The sequence below is a fragment of the Scleropages formosus genome, chromosome 10 (assembly GCF_900964775.1).
Source record: "Scleropages formosus chromosome 10, fSclFor1.1, whole genome shotgun sequence".
Lineage (NCBI taxonomy): Eukaryota > Metazoa > Chordata > Actinopteri > Osteoglossiformes > Osteoglossidae > Scleropages > Scleropages formosus.
The window spans coordinates 6,213,406-6,236,100 of NC_041815.1; the positions used below are offsets into that span (position 1 = coordinate 6,213,406).

The 22,695-nt window shown below is 44.1% G+C and overlaps 1 protein-coding gene across 2 annotated transcripts; it reads left to right on the forward strand.

Annotated features, from left to right (window-relative positions):
* The first annotated feature begins 1,104 nt into the window (after window positions 1-1,104).
* c15h3orf52 (chromosome 15 C3orf52 homolog) lies at window positions 1,105-11,270 on the forward strand. Of its 2 annotated transcripts, none has more exons than XM_018764219.2 (9): window positions 1,105-1,460; window positions 2,682-2,750; window positions 4,274-4,369; window positions 7,495-7,639; window positions 8,313-8,473; window positions 8,854-8,975; window positions 9,425-9,606; window positions 10,576-10,616; window positions 10,794-11,270. In XM_018764219.2, the coding sequence occupies exons 1-8, from the start codon at window positions 1,350-1,352 to the stop codon at window positions 10,602-10,604; spliced, it is 915 nt and encodes a 304-aa protein (XP_018619735.1). In that variant the 5' UTR covers window positions 1,105-1,349; the 3' UTR covers window positions 10,605-10,616; window positions 10,794-11,270. The 2 variants fall into 2 exon arrangements, with proteins under 2 accessions (XP_018619735.1, XP_018619745.1); XM_018764229.2 differs by having other exon boundaries at window positions 1,111-1,460; window positions 8,854-8,924; window positions 10,794-11,268.
* The last annotated feature ends 11,425 nt before the right edge of the window (window positions 11,271-22,695 follow it).

Sequence of the window (22,695 nt, forward strand, 5' to 3'; positions counted from 1 at the left end):
ACTGTTATCTTTGCATGTCGGTACGCGTTCACTAATTCTGTCATCACATCCGTATCGCTAATGCTCAGCTGTTCAGCTCTCCACTCTGCTTTTCTTTTCTTGAGAGACACGTCTTAGAAAGATTTACTGAACTGGCTAGAGACTCGTATGAAGGTAGAAAAGAAATCCAAAGGCACGAAGGACTGTAAATTCGAGGTTCCCGTGCTGACAAAGGGGTTGGGAACCAAAAAGGCAGTCGCTGCAGGTGTTGAAATGGGTCTTCGATAAACCTCATCTCTTCTGTGGTAACATCACACCGAAAAGGGCTGACTTCCAAAACGTATGTTCGAAAACAGTCCGACTTCTGCGCACCTTTAGACACAACCAGCCACAGGTGGTTCCACCTCATCACGCATGTGACATCTTTATGCAAACATTTACATTTATTCATTTAGCTGACGCTTTCCTCTGAAGCGACTTACAATGTTAAGGTACCTACACTTTATTTACTCGTTCAAACAGCTGGGTAATTTTACTGGGGCAACTGAGGGTGAATTGCTCAACGGTACTACAGCCGGAGGTGGGAATCAAACCCGCGACCTTTGGCAGTAGCTCTAAACTGATAAATCACCCTAATGTCCATTATGTTTATTTACGTAGCAGCAGGGGCTTTTACTTTATATATGTACAGGCTGCTATTTAAATAGGCTGGTAACATAGAGGTTAGAGCTAAATTGCTCCAGTAAAAATTATCCAGCTGTATAAATGAGTAAATAACTGTAAGTGGCTTTGGAGAAAAACGTCAGGTAAATGAATAATGTGTCAAATATGGCGAGGAAGATGTGGGGAAAACGGCCTAGGACGGTGACGAAGAGACTTGTTGAAAAAAAAGCCACAGAGGAACACCTCGAGATGAGGCAGAGTCTCCTACAACACAGAACATCCGCCACACTCTTAAAAACTCCAAAAAAAAAAAAAAAAAAAAAAAGGTTGTATGAGAATTCATGAGCAGTTTCACTTTCCGTGCGTACACACAAACAGGAGAGACAGAGTTCAGGCAGGGCGATGGGGTGCCGGACACCGCCTTGACGAGCCTGTCCTGTGCGCGCGCGCGCGCGCTCGTTCACTCGCTCCCTCGCTCGCTCGCTCCCGCCTGGCCAAGGAGTGTGCAAAAGCAAACTTCTGCTTCGGCCGGGGGTTAAATTCGCAAAGGGCTGGGCGACAGCAGGTGTTGCGCTCAAGTTGTTCGCGGCCGAAGTGTGACGAGCCAGGCGCGCGCTTCCGGGTACGCGCGGCTCTCTGATCCCATCCCGCGGCGCGCGGCGCAAGGCACTCGTTCACACCTCGTTCAAACTTCACGCAGTACGAACATGAGCGAATCGATAGAGTTGGAGAAGTTGGAAAGGGCGCAGGAGGGAGCGGGAGAGCCGCTGGATAACAACAACTGTGGAGAGGAACGCGGTCACGGTGCCAAAGCGCAGGTAAGTCCTTCTTTCTCGGGGTTTCTTTAACGACAGGTCGCCGCGCGCGCGCGTCCGTCCGACACCTAGCTGTCCGCTCGCGCAGGTCAGTGCTACTGTACTTCTCGTGGCAGCACATTCCTTTTGTTTATGAAACAGTTAAAAAAAAAACATATTACCTAACGTTCTGTTACACCTTCAACCAAATTCATTCCTTTAACCATTTCTTTTGGGAATTTCTTATTTACCCACTGAAATCGTATTGTTTGTTTGTGAGTAAATTTGGATTTGATACCTTAAGACTTATGTTCCCCATTCATTTCCTGCGGCCTGATATTCTTTCTCTCTCACACACACACACACACACACACACACACGCACGTACAAAATGAAAGTGGAGATCATAACCTTTTTTGTGGTGTGAAGGATTTCATGAAACCTTATTACTGAAAAATGAAAAGAAACCATAATCACGGTAAAGAAAAGTTACAAATGGAACGTGACCCGAGGGCGAATGCTGTGTACTAATTTCACAGTTTGTACCTGTAGATAAGGTTTTCCACACACACATAAATTTGAATTTATGGTCCAGTAAAATTTGCATTTAAAATTGTTTCTGTCAGGCAGTCTAACATTCAGTCTTGTAGAGGAACTTACACACACACACACACACTCACTCTGTATGTACACAAGCTCTATAATCTTATCTTTAATGCAACCCCACACCAGCATTGCGGCTCCACTCTTTTACAGTGTCTGTAGGAAATAACGTCAGTGTAAGTCGCCTCAAGGTGCTAACTGGGACAAAGGCCTTTAACTAGTACTGCACTAGTAACTAGTCTCTGCAGAGCAATAGGCAAGGTCTGAAAACCTTCTCCTTTCATTTCTTCACATAAAGAGAAAATAGAAAACGTGCTCTTTTCACGTACGTACCTAAAGAGAAAACTGAGCACGTTCTCATTTCAGTCGTGCACTTGAAGAGAACGTTAAGCCTCGTTGTGTTTTTCTTGGCTCGTACCAAAGCTCTCACCAGGTTACTTTAGCTTTAATGTTGCACGGAGCAAACATTGACTTTTAAGTCGTTTGGCGAGGTGAAAAGTGGGCCGATATTAGGGTACCGTGTTCCATTTTCCCACGATCCTTGAATGATACAGCGGTATTGTTGTGTCACCTTCTCAAAGCCGGACATTGGTTGCCATTGTCACTGGGTGCTGACATGGTTCCATGATCTCATTTTCGCAGGCAAACGTGGATGGCTTGTGCCCCCCGGTTACCCCAGAAGAGGAAATCGAGTCACTCTTGCCCGCACAGGTTAAACTCTTTCAGTCCTTGCCTTGTCACTTGTTTGCTAAGCTCAACGGGGTTACTGTATTGAATCGTTCCTCAGTTTAACCAATTTATGGCCATTGTTTTTTATTGTCAACATTTTTCTTTCTTTCTTTCTTTCTTTCTTTACTTGACCTCATGGTCTGTGATCACGGCTAATATGTTAACTATTGCGAACCGTTCTGCAATTTTTAACTTCACAAATGACTGCTGTCAAATGAGCTAGTTCAATAGAATGCACTACCTGGGACACAGTTAGTTATTAATAATTAATTTGTATACTTCCTATACATCATCATTAGTAGTATTAGTATACTGGGGAAAACGTATAGGTGCGTTAAATGATTTAGGACTAAGTATCAAAATGTCACTGAAATGTCACGTTGTATTCACTTAGACAAAAACCAGTCAAAGCTGTCCCTGTGGGAAACGTGACTGCAGAGAATAAGAAACAAGAGCCAGAATCAAGAAGCTAAGGGTGCCAGAGAAGCATCTTCATTGCATGCTGTGTGACCTGAAGAAGGGTGTAATTTTCCTTTCGCAAGGTTTTTAGCAAGTGGGCAAGGGCTCTCACAGGGCGCGATGATGACATATCCACTATAGTGGCTTCCTTTTAGCTGTCTGGCAAAAATTAAGATGTACTTCTGAAGAGCACAGATCAGAATGAGACAAAGCCACTGACGTTTTGTGTATATTTCTGAACCAGGCGCTGCATGCTGCCTAGTGGAAGTAGACAACTGCAGACAACACTTTGCGGATTTCTCTGAGTCACCGACAGGGTGGCCATGTGTGACCTTTCTAAAAGTGACACACGGAGTGCAAAACGTATATTTTGGAGATATTTTCAGCACCGTCGTCTAAAAATGGAACAGTAGTCCTACAAAATTGGAGCTGAAAGATTTTTACTGTGCTGAACTTTGCCAGTCAAACACCAGTCGAGTCCGTAAAGTTGAAAGTCTTAGGCTAGAGATCTGTGATCCTGAATACATGCTACAATACATGATGATGAGTGTGTGAACCTTTCCTGAAACAGCAGGCAAGGTTATTAAAGTCTATACAGGTAGAGACTTGAGTCGGATCAAGGACCATAAAAGAACTGAGTAAGTTACTGAAGAACTTTAGACAGGTGAGCCATACTGGTCTCTTGTTTGCCAGCAGTCCATGGTTTTGGTCAGTTAGGCTACGTAACCCTTCACTCTGGGTACCATTGAAATATAGGGCAGCTGTGCAGCTATTTTCATTCCAGTCAATTTGTAGTACATTTATTGATACAGATGCATAGCCACTCTTAAAGTGCATGCATGCGTATTGGCCATCATAAGATCACGATCAGAACTGGCGACATTGTGTGTGTACATGTGCTTACTTGTGACTGGAAACACTGTGTGAATGCATGTGTGAATTTGTCTGCATGTGTATACGTACGTAGAAGCTGGATGGGTTTATGTCTTTGTGGTTTTTATGTAATGCAATAGACAGTAATAAGTGATATCTGTAAATGCTTTCAGGGTGCTGCAAGCAATGGGTCTCAACACACTGCGGAAAGCCACGTCATGATCAGCGTTGATCCACAAACAGTTCATGCACAGGAGAGCAGAAGACAGGTAAACACACACACACACACACACACACACATTGGCTAAAGCCGCTCATCCCGAGCGGGGTTGCATTGAGCCGGAGCCTAGCCCGGCAGCACAGGGCGTAGGGCTGGAGGGGGAGGGACATACCCAGGACAGGACGCCAGTCCATCACAAAGCACCCCAAGCAGGACTCGAATCCCAGACCTGTCAGGGAGCAGGACCCAGCCAAACCTGCCGCGCCACCACACCCCCAAGATTGATTTAGTACCACCAAAAACCTGTTTGTGGGACCATACCATTAAGAATTCTTGTTTAAGATAAGAGAATAAACCCTATAAGGTTTGTTCACTGTTCCTAATAATCCTTTCTGATATAATTTCTCATAGAATATTTTTATCCCATTTTAACCCAGTGTTTTTTTTTTTTTTAATACATTTTTTTTTAATATCTTCAATTAAACTGCTCCTGTTCCTCAGTGGTATCCTTAAAAGTTTTTCAGCATTTTCTGCTTTAAAGGTTTGACGACATTCAAACAATAAAACTGTAAAGCTGCCACACCCCTCTAGTCCAAACTGTATGATGTCATAACTCTGTCACTACTTCTTGAAAGCCGACAGTTCTATCGGAACCGCATTTTTTATGTTATTAGAATGAACTGTCCTCCTCTCTCCATGATCAGTTACTATTAAGTTAGTGTTAAGCACCAGATCAATGAAGGTGAAAGAAGATTCTTGTCTTGTGACCAGATTGCTTGCAGCTAAAGTTAGATATGTTGAAAAAGTGCAGTTTTACTGTTTGTCATTTACTGTCTTACGAAACTCACGGTTTGCAACTGTGGAAGAAAGTTCTGTAAAATAATATTTTCTTTCTAGTGTTCACCTTGTCTCCCTCATCTCTGCTTTTATGAATTTTTATTACTTTTTCCAGTTGACCTCTTGCCAGCTTCTTTTAGTCTGTAATTATTAACCGGTAATTAAACTTTAATAAACAAACAGTGAAGCAGCATGTTTTCATGCTATGTCCTTGGGGATTTACTGCTCCCTATTTTAAAATGAGTAAGGGGTGCGGTGGCGCAGTGGGTTGGACCGGGTCCTGCTCTCCAGTGGGTCTGGGGTTCGAGTCCCGCTTGGGGTGCCTTGCGATGGACTGGCATCCCGTCCTGGGTGTGTCCCCTCCCCCTCCGGCCTTATGCCCTGAGTTGCCGGTTAGGCTCCGTGACCCTGTATGGGACAAGCGGTTCATAATTTTAAAATGATGTGGTGAAAGGGTGGCACAGGAGGTAGTGCTAGTGTCTCACAGCTCCTGGGAATGTGTGTTCAAATCCAGCACAGTCCTGCACGTTCAGTGTGTGTGATGTGTGGGTTTTCTCTGAGTGCCACAGTTCAAAGGCATTTGATTCAGTGACTCAAACATGCAATAAGTGTCCTTATTGCATGTTTGAGTGTTTTACACTGCTGTGCTGTGTAAATGTACAATAAATAACTGTAGAAAGTTTACTGTAGTGTATCTAACATGGAAAGTCACTTTGGATAAAGGCACCAGCTCAACACGATTTAGTAATCACTGTACATTATTTCAGAGAAAATTGTTAAATTGTTAAATGGCTTAATGTAATCTGTAAGTGGCATACTGTACATCCAGTTAGCTACTGACAAAATATGATGAGGTAAAACTTGGTATTACTATAGTTATAAGTTTTGGTCAGTACAGTTCAAAGTTGCTTAATAAAATACATATTAACTTAATTGTTTAGAAATTCATATCAAAATCAGTCAAATCAAATTAAGTTTTCCTAGCTTTAAACATTTTTTGTGCTATGAATATGAAATTTTGTTGAACAATATTGTCTAATGGAATGTTAAATATTTTAACCGGCAAAGGTAACATTGTGGTTATAAACACCCAGGTTTGAATCCCACCACCTGCTGTAGTACTTTAAGAGCAAGGTAATTAAAATTAATATAATTAATTAATTTAAAAAAAGATCACCTGATTGAATGGGTAAATAATTTTAAGTAGTTTCATATCAAATCTAATATTGTAAATTATCTTGGAGAAAGGTGTCAGCTAAATGAATACATAATGATCATGATAAAGGTGACCCTTTTAGCAAATTCCACATACATAACTGGTAATGTCTTAAGCACCGTTACTGTGAATGGTACTTTTCCTTGTAGCCAATGAGCACCTACATGAGTGTTCTTTACCTGCTCTGGGATTACAGGTGTCATTAATGAAGGTCTCTGTGGAATGACTAAGTGGCAAAAAAAGGGTTAAAGGAAGGCATGTTTTTAAGGAATGCATCGTAAGCCGTAGTTTTTCCATTGTTTAATTTTTATGCTTCTAGAGCTGACCCCTACGCTCAAGTATCTCTGTTTTAATAAAGTAGACCAGATGGAGGCCAGATGTTGTGTGAGCAAGCAGGATTCATGTAAATAAAAAAGATACTGATCACTATAAAGTACAATGGAATCCACAAGCAGAAAAGAAGCTGTTATTCCTTTGAAAGGCTTTCATGTTTTTATTTTCGAAAATCACCCATTATTTAACGTCCTGATGTTATGGTGATCTAGTATGTTACCTTTATGCATTCATTTTCCTATTGTTACAGACTAGACTTCCCAGAACAAATTTTTGGTTTAGCAAACACTAAAAACTCTTTTAGTGCTTCATGACTGGGTTGAAAGTAGTGTACAAGTCGTTAGTCACATTTGCATCCAGTTACTGAAAGCAAAGGTGTCTGGTGTCCTGTACCCCCCTTACCACTGTGTGGTTATGAAGTTATTATTCTCTGTAATATTGAGAAATGTTGCGAGTCTGTCCCACACTGTTCTTTACTCGAGCTCCTCAGTGTTTGGCATGCGCTCGAGTTCTCCCTTACCTCCCCTTTGTTTTCTTTCCCTTTCTGCATAAGGATTGTGTGCTCTTCACCTGTCAGCCATACCTTTCGTGTTTCTGTTAGGTGTTGTACTGCACTTTTCTCTGAACTCATCCTCCCTGTTCATTTAACCCACACGCTACAACTTAGCAGTGATTTGCCTTCTGCCTTGTTGCGCCATCAGAGTGAATCCGTAAGGATGGAATTGGAATTTGAGGTTACTGGATGTGTGATGAGCAAACACTGACCACCGGCGTGTACTCTTCCACAGAGGAGCAGAAAGAACAAGGAGATACAGTGGATCACTGCAAGTCTGAATGAAATAGTCTTCTGGAAGCTAAAGTTGTGGATGATCATAGTCATCATCTTCCTGGTCATCGCTCTGGTCATCATACTTTCTCTGGTCCTTTGTTCAGGTACTGGGCAAAGAGGTGGTTTTCCCCAGAACAAATGGATGAAATTTTATCTGTAAATTGCTGTTATATTTCTTTTGTCCAGTACTTTCAGCTGTGTGCATTTGTACTGCTGGAGATTTTACTTCATGACCTTGCTCAGGGGCATCACAACAGGGTTCCTCCTGCGATTTGGACCATTTTACAGCTCAGTGCTTTGACAATTTTTATCCATAAATAAATCTGTTCTATATGTTTCTGGAGGTAGCAGGCATGATAAAAGACCTGGCACAAAACGCTTGCAGTAAAAGTGTGTTGAGTCCTGCAAGTTTAACATTATTTAATGGGCACCTGATTAGCACTTGTAACACCAGATAAGGTGAACTTACTATAGTACTGAGCTGACTATTTCATTTATTTATTCTTTCATTCATTAATGCATTCTTACATACTTGCCTAAATATGAAATTTATTTACTTCATTGTAATTCCAGTGTCTGTCATTACTTTGATGTAGGCATGCTGCTGTAGCCCCAGCAAGTTCCCATTTGAGATTAATACTTAATTTGAGTTACTTCAATGTCCTGTTGTTTAAATGGTTGAACTGTGGAGCAACGCAACGGTCATCTGTTAAACACTTTTAAAAAAGGACCATTCAGATTTTTACTGCGATTCTTATTGCTGTGTTTTCTTCATAGTGATATATGAAGACGAGGACGAGAAGTTCGACAGGGACTTGTTCACTGTCCCAATCTTCTATTCTGGGACATTCAAACTGGTCAATCAGGAGTTCACAGAGGAGCTGCTTTCCACATTGTCTCCTCAGAGCCAGAACCTGTCAGCCCAACTCAGGGAGAAGGTCAGACTGAACCTGGTGTGGAGTGCTGTTTTCAGGTCATCTTTAGTTGAACTAAAGGAAATGCTGAGAAACAGTTCAGTCAGAAGTGTCTTGGGATCTGGTTCAAGGCAGGTCAAAGGGGCTTTAGCAGGACGAGGAAAGTTGAAGGAAAAAGTCAGTTCCACAGCAAAAATGAACATTAGTTCGCCTGTGAAAGAATGCATGGTGTTTGTGTTTCTGCGATTTTGGGCACTGAAGGTAATTGAAGTTGTGAAAGTGAAAGGGGAGAGACTTTGTTGTTGTGTCGGGTTTTGAGTGTGGCACAGAGAAATGGCCCGACCTCCGATGTGATGTCACTCATCTCATGGGCTTTCTTGGGATCTACCCCAAATCTCCCACAGCTGTCTGACCTCTACTCGTCCTCTCCAGCCCTGGGACGATATTTCTTTGGTGCTGGTGTGTCCTTATTCAGGTATGACCCTCACAAGTCTGCTCATCTGAACACCTGGACACTGAGAACACAGTGAGAACCTTTATGAAACATTATTGGTATTGAACCAGCCCACATAGAAAGCAATGGAGAGGCTATGATGAATAGTAAGAATCCCCAGGAAAGGACCTGTTTTTATTATTATTTATCCATCATACCTTTTTTTTCAAGCTAGCTTCCAATGACAATGTGACTACAATACTAAATTTGTATTTGGAGTGTACAAGAAGGCAATCACATGATAACAATTTTAGATAAAGTACAGTACTATTCTTTAACATGAGAACAGCAACTTGCATATGAACAAAAAGAACTGACAATCAGACTTGATTAAAAATGAAATTACAATAAAATTACTATATTAATAAGAGACGGTTACTTTTATAACCGGAATTGCTCCAGTAGCAGTTCCAGCTTTGTGAATGTGTAAATATCTTGAGTTCAGTTGCATAAGGTGCCTCTACTCTGCCACTTTCCTTCAGCAACGTCAGCATCATGGCCCATTACTGGCTGAAGTTCCAGCTGCCCTCAGAGCATGTTGACCTGTTGCAGTATACTGTGAGCAAGGAAATGGTGCTCAATGTTCTACGGCAACACCTCTATGACAAGGACACCGACCTTCAGGACTCACTCTACATAGATCCCACCTCATTGCATATGGATGGTCAGTTCACCTCCCCATACGCTAGGTGTATTTAGCCTAGCATACATGCGATGGACATTACAGACTTTCCGTCTTCATGCTGGGCAATTATCTTGAGTTTCTCCTCAAGAGTAATTGCTCTCCTCTTCTTCTTCCCACCATTAACAAGAGACAAAAATGGGCGTTTCTGTGACAATTTGGATGTACAAAACACAACTGCATGGCAGACTGGGAGATGCAAATCGCTGCCACTGTCCAACATTCCGAGAGAGTATCACATTGCGTATCACTTATTTTGGAAAAAATCAAAATTCGAAGTACGGTTTCTACTGAATATCTGATAGCTCACCATGATAAAGTCGAAAAATCGTAAGTCAAGGAGCATCTGTATGTACTTGAAGCATTCCATATTTTCTCTAAATCTGTTTTGATAGGGTAAAGACTCCTCATGTCAGTGTCTGTTTACACCACAGAAATGCATTATGTACATCTGTAGCAACATTTTCTTTCTCACCAAAACAACTTTGAACAAGGTTGTAGGAAGCGGGGTTTGAAGAGCATGTGAGATACCAGTTTTAAGTTTTGACGGCTTAGTAATCGGGTTTCGATGCATGACAGTGGCAGCGATCCAGGCCTGTGATTGCATGATTAGTTCACCAGTAGAGACGTGATGGAGAGAGACGGTTTCTACATAAATTTACAGTTAATGAAGACATTAATATAAAAAAAACCAGGATAGGAAATTGATATGCTGGCTACAGATAAAGGATCTTTCTCTGTTTTAAGAGAGAGTAGGAAGATGACAGCTGGGAAATACAAAGTGATGTGATGTTGCACCAGCACCTTTGAGATGATGTATTTCAGTACATATACAATTATAGAAACATAGAACAGTATGAGTCAAAGAGATGTGCAGCGAGCTGCCTTTTTCCGTCGAAAAATGAGCCATGCAATTCTTGGTTAACGATTTCTTTTTTCCTCCTCTTACAGCTGGGCGTAGCATTTTGACGGAGAAGTGAAATGTGACCCTGGTAAGTACGTGTTCAATAGCGTGTTGGTCCATACACTGCTTTTTATGTGCTTGTTATGTGTCACACAGCTCAGGGAAGACTTTCCCCTCGTATTAATCAGTGGTTATGTACCTGGTTTTAGGAACTTTGCAAATTGTTTTGTTTTTATTTTCTGTTTCCCTTTGTCTCTTATTTTAGTTTTGCCTTGAAAAGTTTTCAGTACCTGAAAACATGTTTTAGAAACTTCTCTAAATAGCGGAGGGCCATGCTGGAAACCAAAGCTTCTGACCTTCTGCCTCGCCATTTCCTTCGCGATTGCTGTAAGGAGCCTGCACCCAATACACATTTTCCGTGTGTCTGCACTCTCCAGGATTTTTTTCATCATCATGAATTTTATACTTTTTGATACATCCCAGACTCAAGTATTTTTCACAATCATTCAAGGAAATATTTGTTTCGTCAGTATGGTTTTAAAATAAAATGGGTATGTTTTTTGGTTCCACTTTTCCTGTGTGTGAGCATGCACATATGTGTATATGCAGAGATCAACATGACCTTTGGATGGCAGGTGTTAATTTAAAACCTGTAAATTATTGATTGAATTCCCTTGTCGTATGTGTTGGTGCCAAAACAAATCTGGCAGCTTGCAATTTTACAGTGGAATTATTTGAATGCAGTTCAATGCAATATACATTATTTTTTGTTGTTTTGTTTTTTTTTTTTTTTTTTTTTTTTTTTTTTTTTTTTTTTTTGTTTATCAAATGTTTATTACTGTTTGGATAACTGTGATAATAGATTTTTATAAACAAAGGGAAACATGGTGAAAATGTTATTTATAGTTTGAATATACAATATATAAAGAAACAATGAATGAATGTCTGCACTTTATTTCCTGCTGAAGAAAAAATGTTTTAATATTAACCAACGATGAAATTACAGTACAGGTCCAGTGGGGGGCAACAGTGTTGGTAAATCGCGGTTTGTTCCTTGTTCTTAGCAAAGGCTAGGAAGAAGACTTCATAAACCTCACCGAGACTGTAAATTTGAAATTTATATTTTAGATTTTAAATGCTGTAACAGTTTATAAAATTCATTCCATGGTAGATAAAACTCTGCATTTAAATCACAGTTGTCTTTCGGGCCCTTGGATTGCAATATGTTATGTCTTACGTCTGTGAGGTATAAGTGGCCCAGCTGCATTCTTGACGTGCCCAGACTTGTATATCCACAAACTGGCCTATCAAGCTGGTAAGGGCACTGTTTGTGAGAAAGGAGTGGCTTTTTCTTACACTGACTTTTTTTTACAAAGCTTGTGTACTCCATCTTTGATCTCCTTGAAAATGGATTGAAAACGAAAAGGATGCAACCACCACAGTGACCCACTGCAGCATTATGTACACATCTCATTTATCTAGGTTTATCTAAGAGGTGATGACAATCGGAATCAAATTGAGTTTTACTGGCGAAGTGTGCTCATGCACACTAGGAATTTGCTGTGGTTCTAGATGCTTCAAGTATTTGCAGATACACAGCTGACACAACATTGCAGAAAAAATAAATAACATATTTACAGAGTATACAAACACGAGAGTATAAACAGTAGTATAAATACTAAAAAAGTAAATTTGTCAATGCGTAATGTTGACTTATTTCCATAAAAATTGCCCTAAGACTAGAAAATCAACAAAGAAGCTTACAATTCAGGTCTGTGGTAATCCTCTGGATGACAAAAGGAAATTATTACAAAATAACTGTATTCACATTTTATTTGACAGTAATTTTATATTTCTTAAACAATTATCCAGTACATATAAATTTTCTCATTTCAGTCTTATAGACTTATACTCTTTAAACAGTTTAACAAAATACAAAGCTGTTTGTATGCTATAAGAAAATTGTTTCTATTTTGGTTACATTTCTCAATTTCTCAGCCTTTACAGGCCACCATCCTCCCCCTATTCTTTTCAACATTTACAAGAACTTCAGGACAGAAACTGAGTGTATCTATGTAGGTTTATCATACAGCCCTGTCATTAGAATCCTAAATCTTTTCAAAGACTAAAAGCTCTTTCAGGATTCCAGTTGTGTGTTATCTATAATATAGCCAAATAAATCTCAGACTAAGCAAAACCAGCGATTTCTGCTTTGTGATACACTATGTTGAAGATTACATTTGAATGATCTGCTGATTATAAGTTTATGTGCCAAAGTACACAAAAATTACAGTACATCTAGTAGGCAGGACTTCAGTAAGTGTCTAATAGTGTATTTTCTCTTTTACTTCTCTTTTACTATATTAAAAATACAGGCCCCACTGTAGGAACTAAATGCAACAAAAGTCAGTACACCTTTCATTACTGAGATTCAAATCTTTAATTTTCCATTTCCACATTTATTTTTGATGACAGACTCAATCCTCCTCGGCATGGAGGATACAAGTGTTGCATAAATTTCTGGAGAAATGTTCTGCCATTCTTCAAAGACAATTGTGTTGTCTCTGAGGCAATGTGTTGCTCTACCTTTCTCTTTAAAATACCCCAAAGGTGTTCTGTCAGGTCAGGCAACATACTTGGCCAGGTCATAGTTTTCACTTTGTCGTTCTTTAGATACTCTTGCGTGATACTGGCAGTGCGCTTTGGATCATTATCATGCCAGAATATTCCTCTTCTGCCAAGTTTCTGGAGACTGGGAGTCATCTTGTCAGCCATTATTTCAGGCATTCATGGAGCCGTCTATAAATGTCATCTCCCCAACACCTTTTGCACTCATGCAGCCCCATATCATCACACTCCCACCTCCATGCTTCACTGTCTTCACTGTGGTAGTCCTGGCCAGGTTCACACCAAACATGCTGAACCCCGTCTAAACCAAACAAATTTATCTGGGTCTCATCTGATCAAAGACCCTACTGTATAACTAAGAAGTAATGCAATTATTGAGATGAGAAACAATTTTTAATCATTTGACATTTAAGTGATAATGCAACTTCTGTTGTATACTGTATAATAAAAAGGTTATTTTGAATGCATCCAATGTGGAGCCAGTGTTAGTGTTTGTCAGTTACAGCATTAAATAGGTCACCTGGTGACTAAGTGACTTCAGCTCTGATATCAGTTACTTTAAGAAGCTCATTTTCTGGTCTTAGGATGGAGACAGTATAGGGTCCAAATGTTGTACTGTATGTATTAAATATTATCTGGGATTATTATTTGCTCAAGTTATTAATACTGTATTATTGTAGTTGGTCCCCTTCTTATGAACCTAAGCAGGGCTGAGAGTTGGTTCGTTACTTAAAGTTTGTAAATTAAATATAACATGGAGCAGGCCAGGGGCTCCTCATCAATTCTATGTGCAGCTACTTGTGTAAGGTATATTGACAAAACCCGTGGTATTGGACTAACTACTGATTCTGATTCTACTCACATGAAATGCGTATCTGCATCTGTAACTTTGTCTGTTGTGCATCTTGCCATGTCTCCAGACAATCCATCCATCTCACCGGCACACAGTCAAGAATGACAAGTAAAAGACTGTCACATCCCACGGGGTCACTGCCCCTCCTGGTCAGAGGCGGCGCCACTCAGTGCCGCTAGTTAACGCTTACCTATCACCTCACAGTCTCGTAGGACATAGAGGTATAAAAGGAGCCAGCAGAGCAGAACTAGTCGCGGATTATTAATCAGCAGTTCTCTTGTGCTTCTTTGGCGATTGGTAGTCTCTTGTTCCCTCAGTCTGTTTCCTAGGTGTGCATGTTCCAGTCCCGAGTGCCCGTCCCGTCAGTTCCTGCCTCTTGTTCTTCAGTCCTGGTCCATCGTTCCTGTCCGGTATTTCGTCACGTCTCGGGGTTGCGGTCAGACTCACAGATTAGCGTTTCACTGTTCACCGTAGTTCCAACACCGTGTGTGTTTCCTGGTCTCGTGTTTCTTGTTTCACTTTCACCGAGTGTCTTACAATACTCACCGTACACTTCTAACCTCACACTGCACGTGAAGTCATTATATATTTCGTCTGTGTTTGGACGTAATAGCAACGCGCGTCCGTGTCGGACTCCCGTCCGGACGCTACAGAATAATCCGCCTGCTAATATGACTTCAGCGGAATGGCGTGAGCTGGCGGATCTGACAGAGGCGAACCAAGAACAACTCCTGGTTTGCACAAACGCCGCTAGCCGCATCACAGATCAATTGGAGCGGTTGACACGACTCCTCAGTCACGGTGGGCGGGGCGCCGATCCGACCAGTTCACAAACGCATTGTGATTGGCGGACATGTCTTTTTGATCGTCTTTATGCTTCCTCGGGTCCTCGCGCGGAGCCCACGAGCCCTGTGCAGACCAATGGGATCAGCGCTACTGAGCAGCTGTCCGTTCCCTTCCAGGAGGCTTTGCAAGGTAGCAGAGATGAGAACCAGAATTACCCAGAATACTCAATCTCCAGTCCAGCCTCTCTGTTCCCAGGGCCCTACTCTCCTGAGTCACCCTCTAGCCCAGACAGAAAGACAGAGAGACAGTTCTTCCCCAGCACCAAGAGTTTTCAGGTGCGTTCCTGGTCTCCAGTGGAGAAGACATCCAGCCCCCGATTGTCAAGACCACTCTCTCAGGAGTTTTCGCCGGATTACCGGAGCAACTCCGGGTCCAGCCGGACCCCGACGCCGCCAGGGCAGCAGGTGCCCTACAGCCCTGTGGACAGTGAGCCGGCTAAAGCACGCAACCTTGTCAGCTGTGCAGGGCTCGAAGAACAGTGTGTCAGGCAGGGAATAATACAACTCAGTAACGGGCGTTTGACAGAGGAGGAAAGGAGGCGTCGTTTTCTGCAACGCTTGTGCTTTTACTGTGGGGCTGCGGATCACGTTCAGGTTTCCTGTCCAGTGAGGCCACCCCGTGGATCCCAACGGACCGACTTACTGGTGAGTGATGTATCTCTCCATACCTCCCTGTTGACATTACCAGTTACAGTATCCTGGGGTTTCCAGCAGCAGCAGACAAAAGCTATGGTAGACAGTGGCGCTGCAGGGAATTTCATGGATCATGATATGGCCGCGTCCTGGGGCTTGCCCTGTGCCCGATGCCCCAAACCCCTGGCTATTAAAGCTATTGATGGCGCTCCAATCGGGTCGGGGCGTGTAGAGCAGCGCACAGAGCCCGTTACTATGCAGGTAGGGCCACTCCATAAGGAACAGATATGGTTCTATCTGATTAAGTCCCCTGATAACCCCATTATTTTGGGATATCCATGGTTATGCACCCATGACCCTATTATCTCTTGGAGTGAGGGGAAACTGCTGTCTTGGGGAAAGCAGTGTCCCAAACACCTGGAGACGTCTTGTAACTCCACATCCATAGAGAGCCCTAATGCAGATCTGCCCCTGCAGCTTCCAAGGGAGTATGCAGATCTAGTGGCGGTGTTTAGCAAACACAAGGCTGCAGAACTGCCTCCTCATAGACCTTGGGATTGTGCTATAGATCTTTTTTCTGGCACTACACCCCCTAGGGGGCGGGTATACCCTCTTTCTCAACCTGAACATCAGGCAATGGAGGCTTATATAACGGAGGCACTAGAAGCCGGACTCATCCGGCCGTCTACCTCTCCAGCTTCCTCTGGCTTTTTCTTTGTTGAGAAAAAGGACGGGGGTTTGCGCCCGTGTATTGATTATCGGGGGCTAAATGCCATTACTGTGAAGTACCCGCACCCCTTGCCTCTTATCACGTCGGCCCTCGAACAGGTTTCCGGTGCTACCATCTTTACAAAACTGGACCTTAGGAGCGCATATAACCTGATTCGCGTTAGGGAAGGGGATGAGTGGAAGACCGCTTTTAGCACCGCCCTCGGCCATTATGAGTATCTGGTCATGCCTTTTGGCCTGGCGAATGCACCTTCCGTATTCCAGGCTTTTGTTAATGAAGTACTCAGAGAGCTAATTAATCGCTCCGTATTAGTGTATCTGGATGATATTCTGATCTTTTCTCGGTCCCGTGAGGAGCATATTGGACATGTCAGGGAGGTGTTGCAAAAGCTGGCAGCACATAAGCTGTACGTGAAAGGGGAGAAGTGCCAGTTCCATGTGCACTCTGTGGATTTCCTGGGGTACATCCTAACACCCAACGGGGTCACGATGGATCCACAGAAGGTCTCGGCAGTTCTGTCATGGCCCCAGCCAAAGACAGTAAAGGACCTGCAACGGTTCCTAGGTTTTGCGAATTTCTACAGGCGCTTCATAAGGAACTTCAGTTCCGTTGCAGCCCCGTTGACTGCTCTGTTAAAAGGAGCCCCTAGGCGCCTGACCTGGACTCCTGAGGCTAGTCAGGCCTTTGAAGACCTAAAGAAGCGTTTTACTTCTGCCCCAATCCTGAAGCACCCTGATCCCAAACTGCCCTTTATTGTGGAAGTTGATGCTTCCGAGGCCGGGGTAGGGGCAGTGCTCTCACAGCGCCAGGGAAGTCCCCTGAAGCTCTATCCATGTGCGTATTTTTCACACAAGATGTCGCCTACTGAAAAGAATTATGATGTAGGAAACAGGGAGCTCTTAGCCATAAAGATGGCCTTGGAAGAGTGGAGACATTGGTTAGAGGGGGCTACGCACCCATTCTTAGTGTTAACTGATCACCGGAACCTGGAGTATCTGCAGAAGGCAAAGAGGCTCAATTCCAGACAGGCGCGGTGGGCCATGTTCTTCACCAGGTTCCGTTTCACGGTGACCTATCGTCCTGGTTCCAAGAACGGCAAGGCCGATGCCCTGTCCCGCTTGTTCGAGGTATCGCCTCAGCTCTCCCCACCAGACACCATCTTGTCCCCGACGCAGTTTGTGGCTCCTATCCGTTGGGCTTTATTGGACGATATCCAAGCAGCCCAACGTCAAGAACCTGGTCCCAACGAGCAGCCCCAAGACAAAGAATACGTCCCGTCCACTGTTCGGTCCGAGCTCCTGCACTGGGCCCATGATGGTCCAAGTACAGGACACCCAGGGGTCAACCGAACCTTGAAGCTTCTCTCTGAACGCTTCTGGTGGCCATCCATGAAACAGGACGTACGAGACTTCGTCCTTGCCTGCACCACATGTGCCCAGGCCAAGGTCCCACGGCAGCTGCCAGCAGGGCTTTTAGAACCACTCCCGATTCCCAACCGTCCATGGTCCCATATAGCGGTGGACTTCCTTACTGATCTTCCGTGTTCTGATGGAAACACCACCATATTGGTCGTCATAGATCGCTTTTCCAAGGCCTGTCGACTGATTCCTCTGAAAGGTCTACCTACAGCCCTGGAGACCGCGGAACTGCTGTTCCAACATGTCTTCCGGCTGTATGGCCTGCCAGAGGATGTCGTCTCGGACAGGGGACCCCAGTTCACCTCTAGGGTCTGGAAGGCCTTCTTTGCCCGCTTGGGAGTCTCAGTCAGCCTCTCCTCTGGTTATCATCCACAGTCTAATGGGCAAGTGGAACGCCTCAACCAGGAGGTTGGACGTTACCTGCGGAGTTACTGTGCTCAGAATCAAGCGGATTGGAGCAGATACCTCCCCTGGGCAGAGTACGCCCAGAACTCCCTGGTCCATTCGTCCACAAACTTAACTCCTTTCCAATGTGTACTCGGTTACCAGCCTCCGCTGTTCCCGTGGACGATGGAGACCAGTGGGTTGCCAGCTGTGGACGACTGGTACAAGAGGAGTGAGTCGGTGTGGGAATCCGCACATGTCCGTCTCCAGGAGGTGGTGTCCAGCCAAAAGGAGAAGGCCGACAAAAGGCGTAGGACTGTATTGTACCAACCAGGGCAGAGAGTATGGTTGTCCACCCAGGATCTCAAACTACATTTGCCCTCGAGGAAGCTTGCCCCCCGTTTCATCGGCCCATTCAAGATCCTGAAGAGGATCAACCCGGTTTCTCACCGCCTTCAGTTGCCCTCACATTATCGTATCTGTCCCACGTTTCATGTTTCGCGCCTCAAGCCCCATTGTGTTTCCGCCCTGCAGAGCCCAGCAGTCTCTCCACCTCCACCGTTGGATGTGGATGGTTCTCCTGCCTACTCCGTCAGGGCCCTCCTGGACTCCAAACGGAGACGGGGTACGCTGTACTATCTGGTCGACTGGGAGGGCTATGGGCCGGAGGAGCAGTCTTGGGTACCAGCACGGGACATCTTGGACCCAGCTCTTATTGAGGACTTCCATGAGTCTCATCCAGATCGGCCTGCTCCGCGACGGCGGGGGCGACCGCCTACCCGCCGGCGTTCTGCGGCTGGAGCCGCCCCTGGAGGGGGGGGTACTGTCACATCCCACGGGGTCACTGCCCCTCCTGGTCAGAGGCGGCGCCACTCAGTGCCGCTAGTTAACGCTTACCTATCACCTCACAGTCTCGTAGGACATAGAGGTATAAAAGGAGCCAGCGGAGCAGAACTAGTCGCGGATTATTAATCAGCAGTTCTCTTGTGCTTCTTTGGCGATTGGTAGTCTCTTGTTCCCTCAGTCTGTTTCCTAGGTGTGCATGTTCCAGTCCCGAGTGCCCGTCCCGTCAGTTCCTGCCTCTTGTTCTTCAGTCCTGGTCCATCGTTCCTGTCCGGTATTTCGTCACGTCTCGGGGTTGCGGTCAGACTCACAGATTAGCGTTTCACTGTTCACCGTAGTTCCAACACCGTGTGTGTTTCCTGGTCTCGTGTTTCTTGTTTCACTTTCACCGAGTGTCTTACAATACTCACCGTACACTTCTAACCTCACACTGCACGTGAAGTCATTATATATTTCGTCTGTGTTTGGACGTAATAGCAACGCGCGTCCGTGTCGGACTCCCGTCCGGACGCTACAAAGACACCCAACAGCTGCAGAAAGATTGTGAAATCTCTTAGGGAACACACACCTCCCTTGCCATCTTTTCACGTCCAAAAACCTCTGAGTAAACCACGTGCCCGACTTTGGCCAAGACCCTCGACTGTGATTCATATAGCATTTTGAACCTGACACCTGCTCTTCCTTGGTCAATGGAATCGACCCTCACCTTGGTCTCCACCCAGCAACTTGGCACACATCGTTCCCTAACTCAGCATCGCTCCATCCTGTATCAGTTTCCTGGTTGCAGCATCCAGTAAAACTCTGCTCTTGATTCCACCCACGTCTGTTTTGGCATTTTTCATTACACCTCTGTTAAATGAATACATTTAAAAGTCAGTAACCTGGACAGTTCCCCAGGGAGGAAGGCAACAGTGGGGTATTTTGGATGGAACCAACAGCGGGCTGTCTCTCTCCCATTGAGCAGACTGTGGACAGTGTGAGAGAAAAATAAGAAAACTGAGCAGAAATGAGAATATGCATTAAATGTCCAACTGATGTGTTCTGTTACTGTTGCAGAAAGCCCAATGTATGAAAAGCAGGAATGTCCCGAAACTGCACCCCCATCTCAGACACTAACCAGATGCTGGTACTGAAAAAACAACAAAATAAATATTGTTGACAGGTTTAGAGATAAGCTGAAGGGGTGTAGGGTACCTGCTATATGAAGTGCTTACCCTACTGTAGCCTATAGAAAATGCAGTAGATAAGTAACAAATTAGAAGCAAACATGAGCTGAGCATGTGTTGATCATGCAGAAAGAAAGCCAATGAGAAATGTTTCCATATATGTATCATGTGCTTTTAGACCTATATAATGTGTGTATTGGCTGCTCGGGGAGACTCCGTAGACTCTAACATGGGACAGAAGACTCTCCCTCCAGCTGGGGTGAAATGAAGTAAGATACTCTCCTATCTTGTTTCCTTTGTTTGAGTTGTGTCAAATTTCTTCCACAACAGCGCTGGGGCGTACAGCCCTGATCTCTGGTGAGCTGGGATGGCTCTTGCATGCTCCTGAAGGTTATGAGTTCCTTGGCAGGAGTATTTTCAACACATTATAAATAAGAAAATCCAGTAAAGAGCCAGTTGCAGAGCTAGAGCCGGGCATAATTGCTGTATTTCCTTGATACCTTCTTTCACACTATCCATCGCACACAATTCACTAATACCAATACAAGCATAATAATATAAACCAAAAGCAAAATTATAACACATCTCTTCAAAAGTGTATGTTGCATGTTATTTCCCTTGAAGGGCACATAGCTGTGCCAGAGGTGCTACACATAGGTGAGGATGAACGAAACGGTGTTTTGCTGACCCCTCAAAAATATTAGACGTAGAAGCTGTGAGAGAATAATTTATGTTGCCTGTGGACTGTGAACTGCAGAGACCACCTACACATGGCTGCCTTGAGCCCCCAGCCACCAGATGCTCTGTCTCCATCTTGTTTGTTTCCCTTTGTCCCTGTCCCTTTTGATAAACACATTTTGTCGTTCTACTGTCTACATAAACATGCCATGTCCTGAGACTAGGCGCCATGTTTTTGAAACTAATAAAATCATGTTATGTGAACATACAAATGTAACCAATGAGAAGTTGTCAGTAGTTTACACCCCCTCCAATTTTATTTAAGGAGTGTGTTGTTTCTTGTCTGGGGAGCCCTGCCTCTCCAGCACTGGTTTGAGCGCTGAACTGCTGTCCAGTGCTTTACTGAAAAAAAACTTTATTACTTGTATTTGGGGGGGCGCGGTGGTGCGGTGGTGCGGTGGGTTGGACTGGGTCCTGCTCTCCAGTGTGTCTGGGGTTCAAGTTCCGCTTGGGGCGCCTTGCAATGGAGTGGCGTCCCATCCTGGGTGTGTCCCCTCCAGCCTTATGCCCTGTGTTGCTGGGTTAGGCTCTGGTTCCCTGCAACCCCATATGGGACAAGTGGGTCAGAAGGTCAGAAAGTGTGTGTGTTTGTGTGTGTGTGTGTGTGTGTGTACTTGTATTTGCTGAGTGGTGTGAAGTCTTGAAAGAATTCCCTGACAGCGTCTTCGTGTCCCAAACAGTATCTCAATATCCAGTCTGACGTGCTTCGGGTGTGGCAACCTGGACGCAAGGTTGGCCTTATAAGACAAGGCTCTGCAGACGGTTAGAACGGGTACCGATCAGGGAAACTCGGAGGGTGGGAAGGGTGTTCAAGTCCTACCAGTACCTCTACAAGAGAAGTCTAAAACTGAGCAGTCGCACCCTTTTCAGTCTCCGTAAGATGATCACAGCGCCTCTGGTCCCTGTCGGTGAAGGGCGGTCCATTCACCACGATACATCAGACCACGGTTGGGTCTGCACCTGACCGCAAGTGCTGATGCACCTTAGAATGACTTGAAAGTAAACTCCTGCCTGTGTCTCACCCTTGTTGTTTTGCTATTTTACAGAAACATATCCTTGTATATCCCTTAATTACTATTGAACTTACCTATTGTTTGCATAAATGTGACAGTGGGCCAGTTGGTTGTTGGTTGTCAATATATGTCGCTTCCTTGTCAGTGTTTACTACAGTGTTAAGTCCATGTTCATGTAATGATTTCTAATTATATAAGTATTGTTATACGTGTAGTCAATGACCTGAGAAAGGAAAAAAGAAAAAATGTAACAAAATAAAGCAAAATATTGGTAAACCGGTGTTCAACTTCCAGTCCAGAGGGAGGCCAGTCTACAGGACCAAATTCTCAAAAGGTGAACAGGTACGGTCAACAGTGTTTCTAGGAGGTCAAAATGGGAGACATGGACATGGGACTCTCCTGTACTGTGGACCACTAATGGCTTTTTTGACCATCCACAGTTGGAGACAGACAGTGGCAGAAAAAAGCAACGGAGGACGTAAAGGACGTGTGACGAGCTCAAGAGAAATTTGTCTTGTGTATGTGGAAAGTATTGTGTCTGGATGGTAGATGTTTGAGGCATATTAGTGTAAAGTCATCAGTTGCTTAGAGGTGATTATAAGTAGTGGTAAGTTGGGTAGAAGAGACTGAACACAATGGGTTTTAATGCTAGTAAGCAGAGTTAACAGGAGGATCCAACTCACCATGGTCCTTCCTTTAATGCATACTAAGTAAAGGTTTTGAAATGGTTAAAGACTTGGATAGAGGAATGTAGTTGACTAAAGATGCAGATGAATTATAGCCATGTAGTGGGAGTTTTGACAGGATGTGTCACGCCCGCACCCTCCGACACATCGGGAATACCTGCATTTGATCAAGCGGGCACGGCATAAAAGAACAACCTGGAAGCCCCACAAGCACGGAACCTCATAGAGAA

What these genes read in the sequence shown, in the direction of transcription:
- c15h3orf52 (XM_018764219.2), top strand. Translation starts at nt 1,350, where the DNA reads ATGAGCGAATCGATAGAGTTGGAGAAGTTGGAAAGGGCGCAGGAGGGA. An exon ending in AGTCACTCTTGCCCGCACAG is followed by an intron (nt 2,751 to 4,273) that starts GTTAAACTCTTT and finishes AAATGCTTTCAG; the next exon opens with GGTGCTGCAAGCAATGGGTC. An exon ending in CACAGGAGAGCAGAAGACAG is followed by an intron (nt 4,370 to 7,494) that starts GTAAACACACAC and finishes ACTCTTCCACAG; the next exon opens with AGGAGCAGAAAGAACAAGGA.